Genomic DNA, 21583 nt, shown 5'->3' with positions numbered 1-21583 from the left:
ACACCCCTGCCAGCACATGATGATACGCTTGTGAAACAAACTGCATCAGAGTCAAAATGATCATGACTGTGATTTTGTTTTTAAAGCCACTGAAATCCGAGCATGAACATTTGTATCACAGGCTTAAAAGGTACAGTGGTGTAGCTGCAACATTCCGACCAGAAGATCGAATATCAATGTGGCCGGTATAGATGGTCACAGAATAAGCATTCTGTGCTGTTTAGCAATGTAATGATATTGAGCTGAGATTGTTATTAAACAACTAATTAACGTCTGTTCAATTACTTGCTGTCACGACTTCCACCGAAGTCGGCCCCTCTCCTTGTCACCGGCCTTCTAGCCATCGCCGATCCACTTTTCATTTTCCATTTGTTTTGTCTTTGTCTTACACACCTGGTTTCAAACCCCCAATTACTTGTTCATTATTTAACCCTCTGTTCCCCCATGTTTGTTTGTGAGTGATTGTTTTTATGTAATACGTTCAGTTTATGTGCGCTCGCTTATTTTGTATTTGTATTTGTCTATTTTGAGTAAAATAAATGTATTTACTCATATCTGCTGTCCTGCACCTGACTCCACTACACCAGCTACACACAGACTACATTACACTTGAATTCCATTTAATTTATTTTTGAGTTCAACACGCCGTTTCTCTAGAGAGAAATCAAATAATTAATGATAAATTGTCAAGAAATATGTGGGACGCTGGTCTGATTTTAAGTTATAGTTTTCATCAGACAAATATTCAGCCTAGTTCAGCGCAGAAACTTGGTAATTAACCACAATGGCCATAATCCATTGCGCCTGTTTTTTTCCGGCCACAGACAGAGGCAGATACATACACACACAGACCACCTGAGACCACATGAGAGAGGAATGGCACAACACACAACACAATGATGACAGTGATAGAGACAGGTGAAGTAGCTCTACCCAATTGACAGTTGAAGTAGTTGGTAATAAGCAATCTTATTAACCTCTTGAAACTCTGGGGGCAGTATTTCATTTTTGGATGAAAAACGTTCCCGTTTTAAACAAGATATTTTGTCGCGAAAAGATGCTCGACTATGCATATAATTGACAGCTTTGGAAGGAAAACACTCTGATGTTTCCAAAACTGCAAAGATATTGTCTGTGAGTGCCACAGAACTAATGCTACAGGCGAAACCAAGATGAAATTTCATACAGGAAGTGCGCCAGATTTTGAATGCGCTGTGTTCCAATGTCTCCTTATATGGCTGTGAATGCGCCAGGAATGAGCCTACACTTTCTGTCGTTTACCCAAGGTGTCTGCAGCATTGTGACGTATTTGTAGGCATATCATTGGAAGATTGACCATAAGAGACTACATTTACCAGGTGTCCGCTTGGTGTCCTCCGTCGCAATTATTGCGTAATCTCCAGCTGCATGCATTTTTCCTTTTGGTTCAGAGAAGAAACCAAACTGCTACGAATTATTTATCATCGAATAGATATGTGAAAAACACCTTGAGGATTGATTCTAAACAACGTTTGCCATGTTTCTGTCGATATTATGGAGTTAATATGGAAAAAAGTTTGGCGTTGTAATGACTGAATATTCATTTTTTTTTCTTAGCCAAACGTGATGAACAAAACGGAGCGATTTCTCCTACACAAATAATATTTTTGGAAAAACGGAACATTTTCTATCTACCGGAGAGTCTCCTCATTGAAAACATCCGAAGTTCTTCAAAGGTAAATAATTTTATTTGAATGCTTTTCTTGTTTTTGTGAAAATGTTGCCTGCTGAATGCTAGGCTTAATGCTATCCTAGCTATCAATACTCTGACATAAAAAAAGCATATTTTGAAAATCTGAAATGACAGTGTTGTTAACAAAAGGCTAAGCTTGTGAGCCAATATATTTATTTCATTTAATTTGCGATTTTCATGAATAGTTAACGTTGCGTTAATGGTAATGAGCTTGAGGCAAGGATTACGCTCCCGGATACGGGATTGCTCGTCGCAAGATTGCTCGTATGCCCAATCTACCTTGAAGAACTAGTAAAATGATTTAGTCAGCCAGCTAGCTACTACTAGCCTAGCTAAATATGATATATTCGTTCACAGAGATAATGTTAGATGGTTATCTGGCTTGCTGTTACTGCCTGAGAAGAGTTGAGATGATGACTTTAAGGGTTAGAAGTTTAAAAGAATAGTACAAAAATGCAGTAATATACACAACTGAAATATTTTATTAAAGTAATGTGAATACAATATGGTTAATAAGTGACAAGCAGTAATGGGTGTTCACTACCATCATACCACCCTGCATCCCACTACGGGCTTTCCTCTGAATCTTAGCAGGGTTTGTCCTGGTTGGTCCCTGGATGGGACACCAGATGCTGCTGGAAGTGGTGTTGGAGGGCCAGTAGGAGGCACTTTCCTCTGTTCTAAAAAAAGAACCCAATGCCACAGGGAAGTGATTGGGGACATTGCCCTGTGTAGGGTGCCTTTCGAATGGGACGTTAAACAGGTGTTCTGACTGTCTGTGGTCACTAAAGAGCCCATGGCACTTATTGTAAGAGTAGGGATGTTAACCCCGGTGTCCTGGCTAAATTCCCAATCTGGCTCTCATACCATCATGGCCACCTAATCATCCCCAGCTTCCAAATGGCTTATTCATCCCCTTGCTCTCCCCTGTAACTATTCCCCAGGTCGTGGTTGTAAATTAGAATGTGTTGTCAGTCAACTTACCTGGTAAAATAAGGGTAAAATAAATAAAAAACATAATGGAGCTTATATTAATTGTTTTATTCTGTGTTGTTACAGCATTCAACCCAGTGTCAGGGAAAAGGCAGGTGTTGGCTGGTGGAAACTCTAAAATAATTTAAAAGTCATTATTACATAATGCATTTAATGTGGCAAAAAATATTTAAACCATAATTAATTTTTAAAACAAAATGTCCCCAAGTTCTTCAAGTGTGATGGGGGAAAATGTGTTACAGTAGGACATTGGGAAGACGCTGAGAGGAAATTGAGTGAAATTATCCAGGTTCCCATTAAATAGGCTGATTTAAAAGTAAATGAGAAATATTTCTCAAATAGTCTCCTTCATCTACTGATGCCGTTTTTCCCCCTCGAGGCCCCCACACTGGCCCATTCTTTCCTTGAGGCCCTCACTATTAGCCAGATAATGATAATTTTGCACAAGAAAACCCAAGCTAGACAGACCCACTATGCTAAGAATGTACCAACCCATCTGGCATTTGCCCGAAATGCCAGACGGTCAGTCCACTGTACGGCTATCGCCTCTGCATTTAAATCACCGCTATGTTTCCTGTTAGCACACCCTGACTCTAAAGTATTCATCTACACTCTACACATGGTATTTTTCTATTCAGTCTTCATGAGACGTCTCAGGGTTTGGGTGTGAAGGTATTGTTCAGTCAAGCAGAATCTTTCCTGCTTCAAATGAAGAAGAACATCCATCAGCACTAAATGATTCATATCAGCTCTTAGTATCAGTTGGCCAGTGGAGGAGCACACACTTGAATGCACTGTGTTGCATTACTCAGAAATGCACACAAACATACTTTAACTTTCTCTCTCTGAATAACAGGTGAAGTGTCAATAACGCATTGCTTTTTTGTTGTTTCATCCCTTGTTGATACAGAACTACTCACAGAGGGCAAAGGCACTAACCTACCCAAACATTGGCCATTTTTTATGGCTCATTGTGGAAAAAAATCTGTTAAATGTTTGAAAGGAAATACATGAGAATAAATCTTTTCTCTTGACCTATTTGCCAACAGATGATAATTAATAACTATAATCACCTGTAGCCATGTTAGATCTCTTAATAATACGAGTTTGGAATGTCACAGCCAGTATCCGCGGTTCATAACACCGGATTCCAAATTCATATGTAATTATGGAGGTGGTGGTAACAGCAGACAGGGGAGGTAATTAAATAGAGAGAGACAGAAAACCTCTTCAGAACCAGGCTCTGACTGGAGCCCTGCTCTACATAGGGGGTGATCAGTGACAAAGCACACATAAAGATCCAACACATACTGTACACATACTGTACACTCCACGTCAGACATGTTCCAACTCGTGTTAATTCCTTCCCCATTAAATTCACTAGGCAAGGGATGGTCGCTTCTTTAGACAATAAGGGTCCTGCAGATCACGACAAAATCTCTAACTTGATCTAAATAGGCCTAAAATAGATATGGGTCGCCTGCACAAAATTTGCAAGATGCTTGAGACTCATGGGCCCATGCCTAAGCCTTAGTGGTGCTTCCAGTCCCATTAGATCACCCAGTACTTAAGAGGCCTGAGAAGGAGCAGCAGAGCCACCTGGGCCCTACTGAACCATGGCTGGGTTAAAACCAGTGGATTGTGTCCTGCTCTGTATGTAGTCATGGGCTGATAAACATCCATATTGGCATGTTTTTACCTCAAACGATAAAAGATAAGGCACATAACCCTTAGTCATTTTGCTGAAATGCATCATTGTTTTGTATGGGGCCTTACTAGGCTTTCTCCACAGAATGAGGGAGAATGGGGTTAATAAACACTGTAGCAGAAGAGGAGGGGATGGGGTCGGGGTTTCTACATATTTAGAACTGTTGCTTTCAACTATTGTAATTTGATCATAGGAGGTAATCAATTAGTCAACATCTTGTAGTGTCTGCTTAATTAATGAGCCCGAGCATAGGACTTGTTTGCATCATTAAAATCTCAAAGACGTTGTGCGCCAAGTGTTAAGGGAACGCTGTCATTAGGAAAATATCTGTGCTCAAGTGATAATCAATGCTGTTCACTGTTGGGCCTTTTAATCAATGTAGCTGACTAAATCAGATAGGCCATGTTCTTGTTCTTTCTTTGGGAGCTGTATCTTGTTTCAGTGAAGCTCTCATTTGCGTCTCGTCAGCTAATAAAAGTTTCATAACATGAAAAAATTGTGTTTTGTCTCAACTTATGTTTGCAGTTATTAATTATTTGTAATTAACCAACCAACCCTGTATCACATACACAGTAAGTGACAGAGGAGAACCGAGGTAACTGAACTTGATGAACTGACATGCCCTGAGTTACTGTCACGATTTTCATCCTCCTCTTCTGAGGAAAAGGAGGAAGGATCGGACCAATATGCAGCGTGGTAAGTATTTTTAATTAAAACTGAACACCACACAAAATGAAAACGAAACAGTTCCGTGTGGAAAACACAGACACAGAAAATAATCACCCACAACCAAAATGGGGAAAACAGGCTACCTAAGTATGATTCTCAATAAGAGACAACGATTGACAGCTGCCTCTGATTGAGAACCATACCAGGCCACACACAGAAATACAACATAGAAAAAAATAACATAGACTACCCACCCCAACTCACGCCCTGACCAAACTAACACAAATTCATAAAGGAACTAAGGTCAGAATGTGACAGTTACTACAAAGGGACTTATAGGTAATTCATCATGGTTTGTTAATAGGGAGAACAAGTAAAGCAATATCTACATTACCATGTCAAATTCAGTAATCAGTAAAAAAGAACAGGACAAATCCCTCATCTCTACCTAAGTGTATTCTGACACAACAATCTGCATTCCTTATGGAGGATGAGGACACCTCTTATAAAGCACACAGTGCGTTTCAACAAGAAAATGTAAACGTACATACTTTTTGTGGGAATGTTATTATTTCTATAGTTACTCTGCTACAACAGTTAGTTATGAATGAATGGTACAGTATAAACATGATGACAGGAGCCTGTATGCTTTTGTACTATACATAAAATGCATTTCCATGGACAAACCTTAAGCCTGTTCCTCCTCTAGCAGCAATCCTGATGTGTGAGTGACTGAGTGCCAGTTAAGCCAAAATCCCTGACTCCCTGACCGCAGCTCTGGATGGGGGCTGGCTGTCTCCCTCCACGTGTTCAGCGGCGATCAGCCATGTCATAGCAGGCAGCGCTGACTCTATCGACACACCAATAAATCTGCCTGAGGAGTTCATGAACTGTACTGCAGGAAACCCAGGACAAACCAGGGTGTGGTAGCTACAGCACATTAACAACTGACAGAAATTACACAGAGAAAATGCATGAATAAAGAAGCAGACATCTGTCTACGTCAGCGGTCAATCCTGTGTTCTATATCTTGACTGCGCTGAGAAGTAAGGTCTTAGATCAGTGGCTGCTGTGTTTGAAAAGACTTGGTAGTCTGCCGTGACATTTAAGCGGTGCATCGGTGATGCATGTGACTGTTCCAATGGTTTGACTGAGAGCCACTGTCATGTTTATAGACACTGGGTTAACTGGGACATGCCAGGCCAGTGAGTATTTGTAAATTAAATAAACTAAGGGCTGAATTCAATCTATATCGCAGAAGTATCGCAGAAGATCCAACTGCATTCATGGTAAACGTGAATGCATATGTTGGCTGTTAAGATATGGGGACAAGGTTAGTGTTAGGACATAGACAAACACACTATCCAGAATACACTTCATTCCCCTAGGGGGCAGCAGCAGCCTTGTCTAGGTGTTGAGCCTGGTTGATAAGCACATCAGGTGCTGCCAATTAGCATGATCGCCAGTCAGTGTCACAACTGGAAAGCCATGAGGCTGCTGAGTTTGTTTGGTGGCCAATAGGCCTTTCGTTTGTTTTTAGATCTTTAGTCCGGGCATGCCTTTTGTATTTTTCCTTTTTGTATGTTTATTTTCGTCACCATCTGAACACCTAATAATCCGCTTGGACTGGTCTACCAAGAGGTCAAGACGGAGATGACCATAAACTTGATAAGTTGCTGTCTCCCTGGGCACATTTACATCCAACACGGTTCTCAAACTCTGATTTCTCACATACTGTAAATGCACACATTCATTCAGATTACATACCAGTTAACTAGGCCTAAAACCCCTAGATTAGTGAGTTCCACAATATTAGCAGGCTAGTTATTTGGTTTGTAACACACCTCAATCAGAAATTATCTTTACATTTTAATGCCGATCCTCCACGATACTTCTGCGATACAGATTAAATCCAGCCCTAAAGCAGATGAACACTTTGTTAGAGAGAGAAAATTGCTACCCTTAAATCCATTCGCTCTGTGGAGTAGAGAGGAAGCAAGGGAAAATGTACTGACTTCTCAATAAAATACTCTTCTGTTGACCTTTCTTTAGCTGACAAATTAAGAAGGGCCAGATCAGTCTTTCCCCTCACGTTTGAGTGAACACATGACATCAGAATGTGTCTTCGTTTTGATCTTGGAGCTACAGTACATCCACACAGCCATAATCAGCCAATGACCACTCTCATTGAGCATGAAAACAGTTTGCATGCCTTCCCAGGGGTTAGTGTGTAGAGATGAGTCAGATTAGGCTTCAATGTGAACATGCTCTAAATTTGAGTAACTAGGCCCGTTGGAAGGACTTGTGAGATGAAACACATTAAACACATCCTGTACAGCTGTATCTGTTTAAATTGACATATTTAAATACTTGCCGCAAAGGGGGATAAAGAAGACATGGACTAAAAGAGGCTTAGCACTTATTTTATGGACCGAGAAGGAAATGAGAGGGCCTAACATACACACGCTGTTCAAATATCCATTTGCGTGCCATTCCACGTTTCCAAGCAACATTTCTATTCCTGGTTCAGGCTCCACTACAAAAACTTGACAAATAAATGATAGCCTTTGGATGTTTTTCCTCCTTCAAAGACTGGATTCATGCGGGCAAGGCCGACCCTGGGCATAAGCATCATACAGTACATTCGGAAAGTATTCAGACCACTTGACTTTTTACACATTTTGTTATGTTACAGCCTTATTCTAAAATTGATTATGTTGTATTTTTTCCTCATCAATCTACACACAATGCCCACAATGACAGAGCAAAACAACTTTTTTTTACATTTATTTTGAAAATGTATAAAACATTCTAAACTGAAATATGACAATTACATAACTATTCAGACCATTTACTCAGCACTTTGTGAAAGCACCTTTGGCAGTGATTACAGCCTCTATGACACAACAAGCTTGGCACACCTACATTTGGGGAGGTTCTCCCATTCTTCTCAGCAGATCCTCTTAAGCTCTGTCAGGTTGGATGGGGAGTGTCGCTGCAAAGCTATTTTCAAGTCTCTCCAGAGATGTTTGATCGGGTTCAAGTCTGGGCTCTGGCTGGGCCACTCAAGGACATTCAGAGACTTGTCCCGAAACCACTCCTACTTTGTCTTGGCTGTGTGCTTAGGGTCGTTGTCAAGACCATGGTGCTTGCCTACGGAGCTGTGAGGGGAACGGCACCTCAGTACCTCCAGGCTCTGATCAGGCCCTACACCCAAACAAGGGCACTGCGTTCATCCACCTCTGGCCTGCTCGCCTCCCTACCACTGAGGAAGTACAGTTCCCGCTCAGCCCAGTCAAAACTGTTCGCTGCTCTGGCTCCCCAATGGTGGAACACACTCCCTCACGACGCCAGGACAGCGGAGTCCTTCCGGAGACACCTGAAACCCCACCTCTTTAAGGAATACCTAGGATAGGATAAAGTAATCCTTCTCACCCCCCCCCCCCTTAAAAGATTTAGATGCACTATTGTAAAGTGGCTGTTCCACTGGATGTCATAAGGTGAATGCACCAATTTGTAAGTCGCTCTGGATAAGAGCGTCTGCTAAATGACTTAAATGTAAATGTAATGTAAATGTTGTCCTGTTGGAAGGTGAACCTTCGCCCCCAGTCTGAGGTCCTGAGCATTCTGGAGCAGGTTTTCATCAAGAACCACTCTGTACTTTCCTCTGTTCATCTTTCCCTCAATCCTTACTAGTCTCCCAGTCCCTGCCATTGAAAATAATCCCCACAGCATGATGCTGCCACAGCCATGCTTCACCAGAGGGATAGTGCCAGGTTTCCTAAAGACGTGACACTTGGCATTCAGGCCAAAGAGTTCAATCTTGATTTCATGAGACCGGAGAATCTTGTTTCTCATGGTCTGAGAGTCTTTAGGTGCCTTTTGGAAAAGTGGGCCGACATGTGCCCTTTACTGAGGAGTGGGTTCTATCTGGCCACTCTACCATAAAGGACAGATTGGAGGAGTGCTGCAGAGATGGTTGTCCTTCTGGAAGGTTCTGCCATCTCAACAGAGGAACTCTGGAGCTCTGTCAGAGTGACCATCGGGTTCTTGGTCAGCTCCCTAATTGCTCAGTTTGGCTGGTCCGCCAGCTCTAGGAAGAGTCTTGGTGGTTCTAAACTTGTTCTATTTAAGAATGATGGAGGCCACTGTGTTCTTGGGGACCTTCAGTGTTGCAGAAATGTTTTGGTACCCTTCCCTAGATCTGTGCCTCGACACAATCCTGTCTCAGAGCTCTACGGGCAATTCCTTTGACCTCATTGCTTAGTGTTTGGTCTGGCATGCACTGTAGACAGGTGTGTGCCTTTCCAAATCATGTCCAATCAATTTAATTTACCGCGGGTGGACTCCAAACAAGTTGTAAAAACGGAAACAAGATGCACCTGAGCTCAGTTTTTAGTCAATAGCAAAGGGTCTGAATATTTCACTTTGTCATTATGGGCTGTTGTATGTAGATTGCTGAAAATAGTTTTTTAAATCAATTTTAGAATAAGGCTGTAACGTAACAAAATTTTGAAAAAGTCAAGGGGTCTGAATACTTTCCGAATGCACTGTACGCGGTCACCTAAGGCCCCTGGCCGCTAGGAGGACCCCCAAAAACAAATTCAGTCTGGGTCTCAACTTACTGTTGAGTGTTAAAATAGTAGAAAACACATTTGTTTGTGCATCAAGAGTTTTCCTCTTGTTATGTCAGTCACTGATATTCACTCAATTATCCCATGTCAACATTTTTAGATTGGTGCGAAGTGCCGAGGGGCCCTGACCTGCAGGGGGCCCCAATTGATTTTGTTAGTAACTCTCACTCAGATATCATATTAACATTTTATAAGTCATGGCAAAATGTGCAGAATTCCTGGAAATTAGCTGTAAAATAGTAGAAAATGTGTTAGAAAATTGCAGAATGTTCTCTCTATCCCATAGCAAAATGTGTAGAATTGCAGGAAATTAAATGTAAAACTTTCTGTCAGTAGTGTATGACAAGACCAAATGCAGGTACCAAAGAGGCACGTAGCTCAGAGGTATCAGTTTGCCTTTGTAAGCTAGCGGACGCGCGATGAGGCCTGTCCTTATCAATGTCTGATGATAATAAAGAGCGTTCTCTCTGCTGGGCAGATAACAAAGAGCTTTCCCAAGCCAGCTAAGATACCAGGCTGTAGCGTAGCTGTCCTCCCTGCTCCATTGTTACTGAAAATACACATCTGATCACATTTCAAAAGAAAAGGTGAACACCAGATAATGTATGATCTCTCTGGAAAGTTGAGAAAAATTCATGCCAAAGGTAAGACTAAACTTCTGACCCAGTGCTCTTTCTAATGCAGAGTGGCAGAGTGTCTGAAATGTATTATTGAGCACTATCTCATTGATATTATGCAAACACAATACCATAGCCAACAACCAGACTACAAAATGGAACATTCTGCCAGGGGAGTACAATAACGTTATACTCTCATTGTAATGTGACCCTAAAACGCGACCTGCATCTCACAAGCAAACACACCACACGTACAACCTAAACTGACATTTAGCTCCCAGCTCCGTGCCTTCATGTGAATTATTATAAGTGGTTTAGTTATGATAGAGGAGAGTAAATTTGCATTCAGAAACTAATCAAGTATCCACCTTTGACCCCAGTGGGCGAGGAGAAGACAGCACAATGTTTTTTTTTTCAATCTAACAAGTGTAGACAATGTGACCTGGGTCCTAAAAAGAAACCCAGTGAAATGTGATCTCCACTCTTCTCCCCTCAGCCTCACCACTGACTGTCCACCTAGGAGATTAAGCCAGCTGAATGAATGTGCTACCTGGTTGGAATGCTAACGCTGGGCTGAAGAACAGCTTACTGTACAGGCACCTCCACAGGACGAAATTAGAACAAGACAGGAGCCTCTATCAAAAAAAGAGTCTTAAAATAGACTACAAATCCACACAATTCCAGGGAAGCTTTATTATGCATTCATATAATTAAAACACAATAGAAAAAGAATGGAAAATATTCAAGACCCACTTTGAAAACAGTGGGTCCTTCATAGACAAGTGGGTCCTTCATATACAAGTTGGCCCATTGACAGGAATACAGAATGTAATGTTTTCTGTAAATAAAACTATGAGTCAAGCATCTTGAACCACTCAGGACATCTCCAATATAAGATTATATGTAGTGAAAGAAAGAGAAGCTCAGCTAGCAACACAAAGCAAGTGTATGAACACAGAGTGTAACAGATAAGAACAGCAAGAGAGAGGTGAAGCCAAATTCAGACAGGTCTTACTGTTACTAAAATGGTTTATACTTTATTTCACGGTCCTGTTTCACCTGTTTGCATGGTATTTGCATTTGCATGGTTAAATCCAGGATTTAATATGTTGTACCAATGGGTACTTTCTCATACTTAGTAACTCGCTGGTACCAAATAGTGTGTAATATTGCTTGTTTTAATCAATCCTAAAGAAGCAAAAGAACAGAGTAATTATTAAGTTATTATTGAGTAATTGACAATTCACCATGTAATTCCAAGTAAATACCAGGTAAAGAAATAATGGACTGTAAAATTTAGCTTAACCTCTATATAATTGAATTTTCTCAAATGACTGGGTGTTGGTTGTGAAATTTTTGTCAGTTAAAATGTATAATGGAGTAGCAAACCATATCCCTTGTTGCAGCCAGCCAGCCAGCCAGCCAGCCAGCCAGCCAGTCAGCCAGCAGAAGCACCTGTTTTTTTTACCCTACAGCCAGCTTGTGGGTTGCTTCTCTCCTCCAGCAGAGAGTGCCAGCAAGAGGAGAGACAGAATAACGCTAGCGCTCGTCTTTTTCAAACCTCCTACCTTCCTCATATGAATGTTATTAAACACAAAAAGTAGCTCCTCTCTCTTCAGAGAGCCAGCCACCAGTAACAAACATAGAGCATTGCATGCGGCTGGCGGTCTAACAGATCCAGGAAATAGAGGAGCGGCTGTTGCTCCAGAAAACTTCTCCTATTCAGGGAAAGCAGTACACAGACGAGGCGCTGCATTCAGTGGATCGATCAGAATCGTGACACAAACAGTGTGGCAATATAATCATTTACCTTGCAGGGCTGGGTTGCTAGAATATCCATGTGTGTCTTCCATTGTTCATTCCCTGTTTGTGTGAGTCCAGGGACAGGGAAATAGGTTATCTAATAGGCTCCCATGTAACTGCCGTCCTCCCGACTAAGCTGTAACACTAGAAAGGCTTTCTTATGTACAGACATTAGCATAGGTTGCTTCCTGGCTCACCTGTACTAATCTAACCTGTTCTGCTGTTGATTGACATCACTTCCTCCTCATTGCTGTATACTGGACCCACTTGTTATACAGGTATAAGCAGCAAAGCTACTCTATTGTGTTGTGAAGGTATCAGATTTCACTTTCATATATATATATAAAAAGAAAACATTTACTTGTGCGTCATATGTTCATCATGTTTAAACTCAGAGAATATTTTCCCTTCTTAGAAGCAAAGAGATGGGGAATTTATTAGAGGATTTAAAGGATTTAATGTTTGTAGTAGTCAGTAATACAACCAACATGTTTTCCCCCATGTGAGACACAGGGTGCATTTCAACCTCCTATATGTGAGGGATTTTCACCCGCAAGCACAATGGAAAGGATAAAACCGCTAATACAGCTTTGTGCCAGTCTATAGGACTGTCCCACACTAATCCAAACAAAAGTAAATGATTTGTTGACGATCAAAGTATCTTTGAAACAACATCATCTACAAGTCTATATCGTAATTTGTCAAAAGACAGGTTGATTAATCCATAGAACCTTGAGGGTTTACAAAATACCAAGGTTTTATCTGATTGCCACCCAATTTCAAATACACATAGATAAAGTTCAGTCACTACTTTCTTGTAAAAAAGGAATGTCTGTGTTAGATATGTGTTAGAACAGCGATACCAATGGGAGAGCTTGCCGTTTCTAATTTTACATTCAATTATCAACTTCATGAAATTCATGAGGATATGTAAACTGAAACCATTTTCCTATTAGGAACACTGATATTTTGGGGGGATGCCAACAATGGGCAATATTAAATTGTGGAATGACAAAGAAAATAGGCAAATATTACACTATGGTCTATTAGAAAGGAATCCATTGATAAAGAGCACATAAAGAAACCATTTCAGTAGTGCTAGAGTCTTGGCAGGGGAGATCAAAGCCCACTCCATATGGTGATAATAATTATCATCAAAGCTCTTTGGCTCAATAATTGTCACTTAATATGCATTTAATTATCAACAGATCAATACCCACAGGGTGAAGAGCATTGACTATAGCGGCACAGCCAAAATGGTGGTAACAAATGAAAAAACTGAGACAAAGTAACATTTTGTTTTCATACTCTGGGCTAACTCTGTGGATCAATGTGAGCACACTCCCAGAGATGGGTGCCACTGTGAGGGCATGTGTTTGAAGGCAATATATCATTGGTGGCTGTTAAAATCCCCTTCATCAATCCAGGAGTCTCGGGCATGCCAATTGTGGTCCATTACACTGGTTGACTTTCCATTTACCACACACAGGCTTTAAATGTTAAACATGCTGAGCAAACATTTAGGTCCAAGATGTTGCTGACTTGAATAAAAGATAAAGGAAATACAAGTAAGCCACAACACAGACATCTATGGACATACTGTATGCTGTGCTGCTTTACCAGATAGACATCAACTGCTGTCTGACAAAATTGAATGAACATAATCCCACAATTCCAACCAAAATGCAATATTCTCAGCTATTGTAATGGGTATATATCTAAAGTGGGTACATCTACAACTGTAGCTATTCTAGTTTATGTAATACACATGGGACACATATATGCCTTCATGTGCTGGTGCCTCAGATAAGAGGTGCAGGGATTGAACAGGATCTCTAAACACTGTAATGTATGTGGTTCTCTTGAGTGGATTCGAAAGCCACAAAAAGGCTTTAAACCCCAAGGACAACCTTCAACCAGCTGAATGAAGGCAAGACCATATGGTAATAGCATCGATAGATCGTTTTCTTGTATGTAATGGGTATAGTTGATTAGACAACAATCAACACACAATGAGAGAGGAATTTCACCTTTACAACTCAACTGTACTATCGGAGACTAGACTGCTCTCTGAATGCAACATGGATTTATTTTGATGTGATGAATGGCCATTCATGGCTGGATTTAACAAGCAAGCCTTGAGATCTGCCTCAGTCCATACAACCTACAGTACATTAATGAGCACGTCATGAATGCAGTCTGCCTCTCTCTTCCCCAATCCATACTTTCATTCATTCTCTCCCCTCTTCCCCTCTCTCACTTTTCTGAGAGCTGAGACTATGGGGCAAAGATAGGTGAAAATGCTATTGTACTTTGACAAGCCCCCAGTGAATTTCTGAACGCTAAATGTGACAAATCTTAAACTCTTATTCTGCCTGAATATGTCTCTACTAGGCAACCAACAGCATAATCTGACAGCTCATTGAGGGCAACCTCATATTTGCAGCTCAGAATCAGAATTTAGCATTAACATATCAAAACTGAAAAGCACTGATAATGTAACGGCTGTTGGTGGAAGAAGGTGAGGACCAAGGTGCAGCGTGGTACGTGTTCATCTTTTATTAGTTGAACTGATCACTGAATAGCAAAACAACAAAGAGCACAACCGAAACAGTTCTGTCTGGTGCAGACACAAAAACAGAAAGGAACTACCCACAAAACCCAGGTGGGAAAAGGCTACCAAAGTATGGTTCTCAATCAGAGACAACGATAGAAAGCTGCCTCTGATTGAGAACCACACCCGGCCAAACAACAAAGAAATCCAAAACATAGAAAATTAACATAGAATGCCCACCCTAGTCACACCCTGGCCTAACCAAAATAGAGAATAAAAGCCTCTCTATGGCCAGGGCATGACAGATAAATGTAAACATCATTGAATTAAGATCCAATGTTTTGATAAGAAACATTTTTAAACAATTGTTTTTAGACAATGACATCTGCGTGCGAAAGGATAAGCTGTATACTGTCTCAATTCAATTCAATGAAATTTGATATTCTATTATTCATGTCATGTTACGGAAGAGACATCTGCTAAAATAATGTGTCAAATAGTATTGAAGATGGGAATACAGAGGGCTGATCATAGTTTTTGCTTGGGTAACGGTATAATAAACAGTCACTAGGTGTATGTAGGAGGGGGCCCAAGGAGCCAAGACTGTTGTCGGGGGGCCTTTGTTCAAATCCCCTGATGGGAGTCTTGAGGGAAGGTAAATGGGGATGTTACTGTGGTCTCTAGTTACTGCCAATGGTTTCTAAGTGACAGGGTCTTGGCACTGGCACACTGGCTGTTTCTTAATGTTGAGATCCACTTGATAACAATGTCCCTCCCCTTCCTCTTTATCTACAAGCCCACACTGTATTATATGCATTCATTTGAGGAAAATCAATAGTAGCTAACAGCCTGAGACTGAGTTCACTGACAGCAGTTGTACTACAGTGAAAGAGGACACACAAGCAAACTCACCAGAGCATGGTAATCACCATTAAGAGCTTACATGAGAAAATAGATGAGCAAGAAGAGAAAATGGAAGGTTTTGTGTTATTTCATTTTTGTAGGATAAAAGTTACAATAGGCTGGCTGTTTCAGCAGTGGCCTGTGTGGCAAGGCAGAGACAACAGAGCTAGCCAATACTGAGGGAAACAGACATCTAGGCTTAAGTTACAACGAGAAAGACACTCCTTTTGTTAGTTCATTCTAAACAGCTGTTCTTTGTCAAAGTTTCTCTGTTCTGTTCTCCTAAACCGTATTCCAACAGTCTTTATTGGCAATTTTGTCCAAAGCAAAAGAGCCTACTGAACAAAAAATAATCAAAGAACTCACCAAGGCGACATCAATAAGGCTCTATAACTCTCTACCACATGACAATATAGTTCATCCTCTCATTCAGCTACAGCTATTCCTAATTACAAGTACACGCTTCACTTTACAAACAGATAATATGGAAATTGACTCAGTAGTTTTCACTAATATGCTTCGCCTGCTATTGAAGGTAGTGTGTAGAACTGTTTGACATTTTGTATATCCCTATAGTTACGCAATGAGAAGCTTGAGTTGAAAGAGGCAGATACGATAGATCAATGAAAAGAAGTTCATTTATAGAATGTTTCCTGATCACAGGTCAGGGGACGATATAGCACATGCCGTGACTACCAACTTATAATGAATTTAACTGAACAGTCCAGTGTGTGGTAGATCTTGACAAGATCTCAGAAAAGTGTGTATGTGCGGCTTAGAGTTCATTTCTAACTGATCTGAACCGTTGTTCTATATGACGGTACCTCTGCTTGGTAGGGAAGGAGAAGTTCTTGTTTCATTGACAACAGTGACATTTATTCAGGCCAGCTCATTGATAACAGTGTGACGTGTTGGTGTTTGAAATTGATAGGAAATGCAAAGGAAATGAAAACACAGGATATTTCTAATCAGTCAAACATTCACAGTTAACATTCAAATATGGGCAGTGGGTAACAAACTCAGAGATCTTTTTAAGTCCAGTGTGCTTTACACAGCCTTTAGTCTAAATCAACTAAATGTTGGCTTCGTGGTGAAAAAGAAACACAAGAGATAAAAGTATACTGATTAGGTTTGCCAATGAACTGCAGACCTGGTATTCAATACACTTATTATAGAGGTGTCAGCACTACAACAAGTATTTGACTAATTTATGGTGTGTGGCCACTTATTCTGTACTCATTTGCATTGTAAAGAAGCATCCTGCTTTGACAAGAGACGGCTGGTTGGAGCAGGAGATGAAAGTTCCAGACTGGAGTTTCGACACTTGTTAAAAGTTGCACTGGAAAAAGCATACATTCTCCTCTGCTCTCCTGAACTTCCCCACTGCAGTAGACTATTCCAAGTATTTTTGTCCCAATAATTACCTCAGATAGCAGACTAAGCCGGGTGACTTCATGTTGGAGTGGGTCAGTGCCTTCCAGAAATCTTTTCAGTCTGGGCGGGCACGGGGGTGGGGAGAGGGAGAGAGAGAGCTGCAGATCATCCTTCTAAGTCGTGTGAACGTGAGGCCACAGACTGAAGCAAGCTACAGAATATAATGACTCTATGCTGTATCAGTTGATGGTATTTGAGTCTGAGTCCTGTCACAAGCATCATACCTACAGCTCGCAAGTTGACTGACACACTGCTGGCAGCATGTAGTGTACTGTAACTGTATCACTCTGTGGTGCTCTCCAATTAGGCTGATTATATCTCATGTTCAGATGGCCTACATGAACGCCTCAGAGTGTTTCGCAATATAGAGATAACCCGCATATCCCTTTTCATATTTGCACAGAGGCTAAAATATGTGTCTCAAGATAAGTGTTAACAAGGATAACTACTGCTCTACACACCTTTTCTGTTCATATACTGTCCACAGATACCAGTATATACACTGTGTACACAGGAGGTTGGTGGCACTTTAATTGGGGTGCACGGACTCGTGGTAATGAATGGAGCAGAATCAGGGGAATGGTTTCCATGAGTTTGATACTATTCCATGTACCCCCCACAGAACAGCCACAATTCGTCAGGGCATGGCCTCTACAAGGTGTCGAAAAGCGTTCAACTGGGATGTCCTTTGGGTGGTGGACCATTCTTGATACACACTGGGTACTGTTGAACGTGAAAAGCTCAGCAGCGTTGCAATTCTTGACACAAACTGGTGCGCATCGCACCTATTACCATATCCCGTTCAATGGCATTTAATCCTGTTCCTGCACATTCAGCCTCTAAATGGCACAATCCATGTCCCAATTGTCTCAAAGCTTAAAAATACTTCTTTAACCTGTCTCCTCCCCTTCATCTACATTGATTGAAGTGGTTTTAACAAATTACATCAATAATAAATCATAGCTTTCACCTGGATTCACCTAGTCAGTTTATCTCATGGAAAGATCAGGTGTTCTTAATGTTTTGTATACTCTGTGTATATATTCATATTCCGGACTCTGACATTGCTCATTCTGATATTTCTAAATGTCTTTATTTTTATTTTGGATTATGTGCATATTGATTATTACTGCACTGTTAGAGCTAGAAACACAAGCATTTCACTGCACCTGTCAATAACATCTACAAATCTGTGCAAGCGACCAATAAACTTTGATTTGATTTGAATTATGCCACGGCTGGTTCCCCTCTATTCCATGGCCGGTTCCCCCTGCTTAAACAGTATATGGCCGTCAGAGAGCCAGGTTTCCATGGGTTCTGTCATACAGAACAGTGGCTGTCTGGCGCCCGCTGAGCAGCCTCACAGCAGCAGGTTTGAGTGTGTTAAAAGCAGCAGCCACTGCATTAATAATGGAGGGCCTGGGTAGACAGGTGAGGGCAGCTGGGGGCTTGTCTGAATGTCATCGTTGGTGAGCTGAAATGGTTGCCTCTGGCATAGTTTCCTGCATAACCCTTGCTAGAGAGATGCAAAACCACTCAGAGGAGGACACAGGGCAAGAGTCAAGACCCGGTGTGCCTCGGATCATTTCTTGTGCTGTCATACATAGGGATTTTTATGCCATTGTAATCCTTTCGGGTAGCCTAAATTCAAATAGTGTAAAAAATATTTATGATAATTTTCGGGATGGAAAAAAGCTTTCAGTGTAAACTTAAATGACTAAAACCAAATAAAAGTATGTAGAAAAGATAATGGACTTACAGTATGAGTCAAAAGTTTGGACAGAAATCATATAGTAACCAAAAAAGTGTTAAACAAATCAATAAAAATAAAGAAAGAACCCTTGAATCAGCAGGTGTGTCCAATCTTTTGACTGGTAGGTTATATGTATTTTAATAATATAGTCTTTGAGAACTAACAACAACCAAAATAAAAGCTAAATTGAAAATTGGAAAACTTTGTAGAATTGCCGGAAATTGGCTTAAAAATACTAAATAATTCTAAATTGACAAGATTGGGACCTAATAATTTGCTCAATAATTTAGCATTTAGCAGTGCAGATGGGCTGACCACACTCATTGCTACACCCCCTTACCACCTAAGACCCTTTTAGATCCAGCCCTGTTCTACAGTAAAACTGTTTACATTTCATGATACAGTTGGTATCTGCATGAATGTGCATCTGAGCACATCCAAGAAGGGAGAATCAAGGTATTTTAAAAAATCTAGAACCTTATGTGGGAGTGAGAAAATAACGTAAAGATATAGTTCCACTGTAGATCAAAGAAGAGAATCCAGCTATAGCCTGGGAATCAAGTTGTCTAGAATACAATGAACAGATAGGGCATTTCAATATCTTGAAAAGCAATTAATTCAAACAGTCCCCTGTACTATTTGCAGCAGCAAATGACAAATATTATTTTTCATCAGATGGTGGCCCTCTCTTCCACCGTCCCTCTCATGGCCGTTCACTCAGGACCCCTGGGGTATAGCATGTTTCTATTTGAGGCAGTGGACCTACTTTTCCTAGTATCAGGGGCCCTGTCTTAGATGCACATTTGAAACGAAGAGAGATTTTTCAGCAGAAATTTAAAGCAGAGCAGGAATTGCCGAAGAGAAATGAGAAATTCTTCTGGGCCCTATGAGAACAAAGGTCATGGTCATGTTTTGGCATCCAGATACATTCACTGTTGATATCCATTTTGGCATTTATTTTACAAAGGGAACCTTTGATCTCGACTGTGGCTCTTTAGAGATCCGACAATTTAAACATGAATATGAAGCACTAGAAGAATGCACACACACACACACACACACACACACACACACACACACACACACACACACACACACACACACACACACACACACACACACACACACACACACACACACACACACACACACACACACACACACACACAAATAAAATACAAGTTTGGTAAGGGAGGAACTAAGGCAGCAAAAAGAAAAGCATAAATATCAAGTGCTATCGACTCTCTTTGTAGTTCAGCTTTGACTCTGGCAACAAGGCAAAATGCAGCCTGTCCTGTCACCTCTTAGTCCCCTTTCTCTCAGTCTTCAGCTCACAAATCTCTATTTCACGAACCAAGAGGCCACCTGACATTCTCTGCAGAATCAAACCAATATAAAAAAACTGCATAATTAATTACTTCTCTGAGACTTGGCTTTATAATGAGTCTCTGAGGGAATTGAGGGATTTAAAGTGAAACGCTATCATGTATTCGATGCAACTGACAGCAATTGTCCTCAGCCATGCTCCTTTAACACCTTCTTCTTCACATGAAAAGCCAAGGATGAAACTGAGAATTGTCTTTAAATCATTATGATTTAAATCATGCCATTGGATCTCTGATATAGAGTGCATTGTGAAATTATTCAGATCCGTTCCCTTTTTCCACATTTTGTTACATTACAGCCTTAAATAAACATTAAAAAATCATTGGCAAACTACATACAATACCCCATAATGACAAAGTGAAAACAGGTTTATAGAATTTTTTGCCAAATAAAAAAAAAAGAGAAATTACCTTTATTTACATAAGTATTCAGACTCTTCGCTATGAAACCCAAAATGGAGCTCAGGGGCATCCTGTTTCCATTGATCATCCTTGAGATGTTTCTACAACTTGATTGGAGTCCATCTGTGGTAAATTCAATTGATTGGACATGATTTGGAAAGGCACATACCTGTCTATACAAGGTCCCACAGTTGACAGTGCACGTCAGAGCAAAATCCATGCCATGAGGTCAAAGGAATTGTCCGTAGAGCTTCGAGAATGGATTGGGAAGGGTACCAGAGCAATTCTGCAACATTGAAGGTCGCCAAGAACACAGTGGCCTCCGTCATTCTTAGATGGAAGAAGTTTGGAACCACCAAGACTCTTCCTAGAGCTGGCCGCCTGGCCAAACTGAGCAATCAGGGAGAAGGGTCTAGGTCAGGGAGGTGACCAAGAACCCGATGGTCACTCTAATAGAGCTCCAGAGTTCCTCTGTGGAGATGGGAGAACCATCCAGAAGGGCAACCATCTCTACAGCACTCCAGTAATCAGGACTTTATGGTAGAGTGGCCAGATGGAAGCCACTCCTCAGTAAAATGCACATGACAGCCCAATAGGAGTTTGCCAAAAGGCACCTAAAAGACTCTCAGACCATGAGAAACAAGATTCTCTGGTCTGATGATAGCAAGATTGAATTCTTTGGCCTGAATGCCAAGCGTCACATCTGGAGAAAACCTGGCACCATCCCTACGGTGAAGCATGGTGGTGGCAGCATCATGCTGTGGGGATGTTTTTCAGTGGCGGGGACTGAAAGACTCAGGACATAAGACTGGGGTAAAGGTTCACCTTCCAACAGGAAAACTACCCTAAGCAAACAGTCAAGACAATGCAGGAGTGGCTTCGGGACATGTCTCTGAATGTCCTTGAGTGACCCAGCCAGAGCCCGGACTTGAACCTGATCTAACATCTGTGGAGAGACATGACAATATCCGTGCAGCGAAGTTCCCCATCCAACCT

General features: G+C 41.1%; 1 protein-coding gene across 3 annotated transcripts in view; it reads right to left on the bottom strand.

Moving 5' to 3' along the window:
- The window catches only part of LOC118391465 (inactive N-acetylated-alpha-linked acidic dipeptidase-like protein 2), a 274308-nt gene extending 261965 nt beyond the window's left edge, over nt 1–12343 (bottom strand). For 2 of the 3 annotated variants that reach the window (XM_035782893.2, XM_052458412.1), the window contains exon 1: nt 12164–12342. In XM_035782893.2, coding sequence (XP_035638786.1) covers nt 12164–12206 — 43 coding nt within the window. In that variant the 5' untranslated portion in view covers nt 12207–12342. Of the gene's footprint in view, nt 1–12163 lie in introns of all 3 variants that reach the window. The other variant, XM_035782903.2, reaches the window with a different exon arrangement.
- Between the last annotated feature and the right edge of the window lie 9240 nt (nt 12344–21583).

The sequence above is a fragment of the Oncorhynchus keta genome, chromosome 1 (assembly GCF_023373465.1).
Source record: "Oncorhynchus keta strain PuntledgeMale-10-30-2019 chromosome 1, Oket_V2, whole genome shotgun sequence".
In the NCBI taxonomy this organism is placed as follows: Eukaryota; Metazoa; Chordata; class Actinopteri; order Salmoniformes; family Salmonidae; genus Oncorhynchus; species Oncorhynchus keta.
Note: the sequence above shows the minus strand (reverse complement) of the source record. Positions and strands in the feature narration are given on the sequence as shown.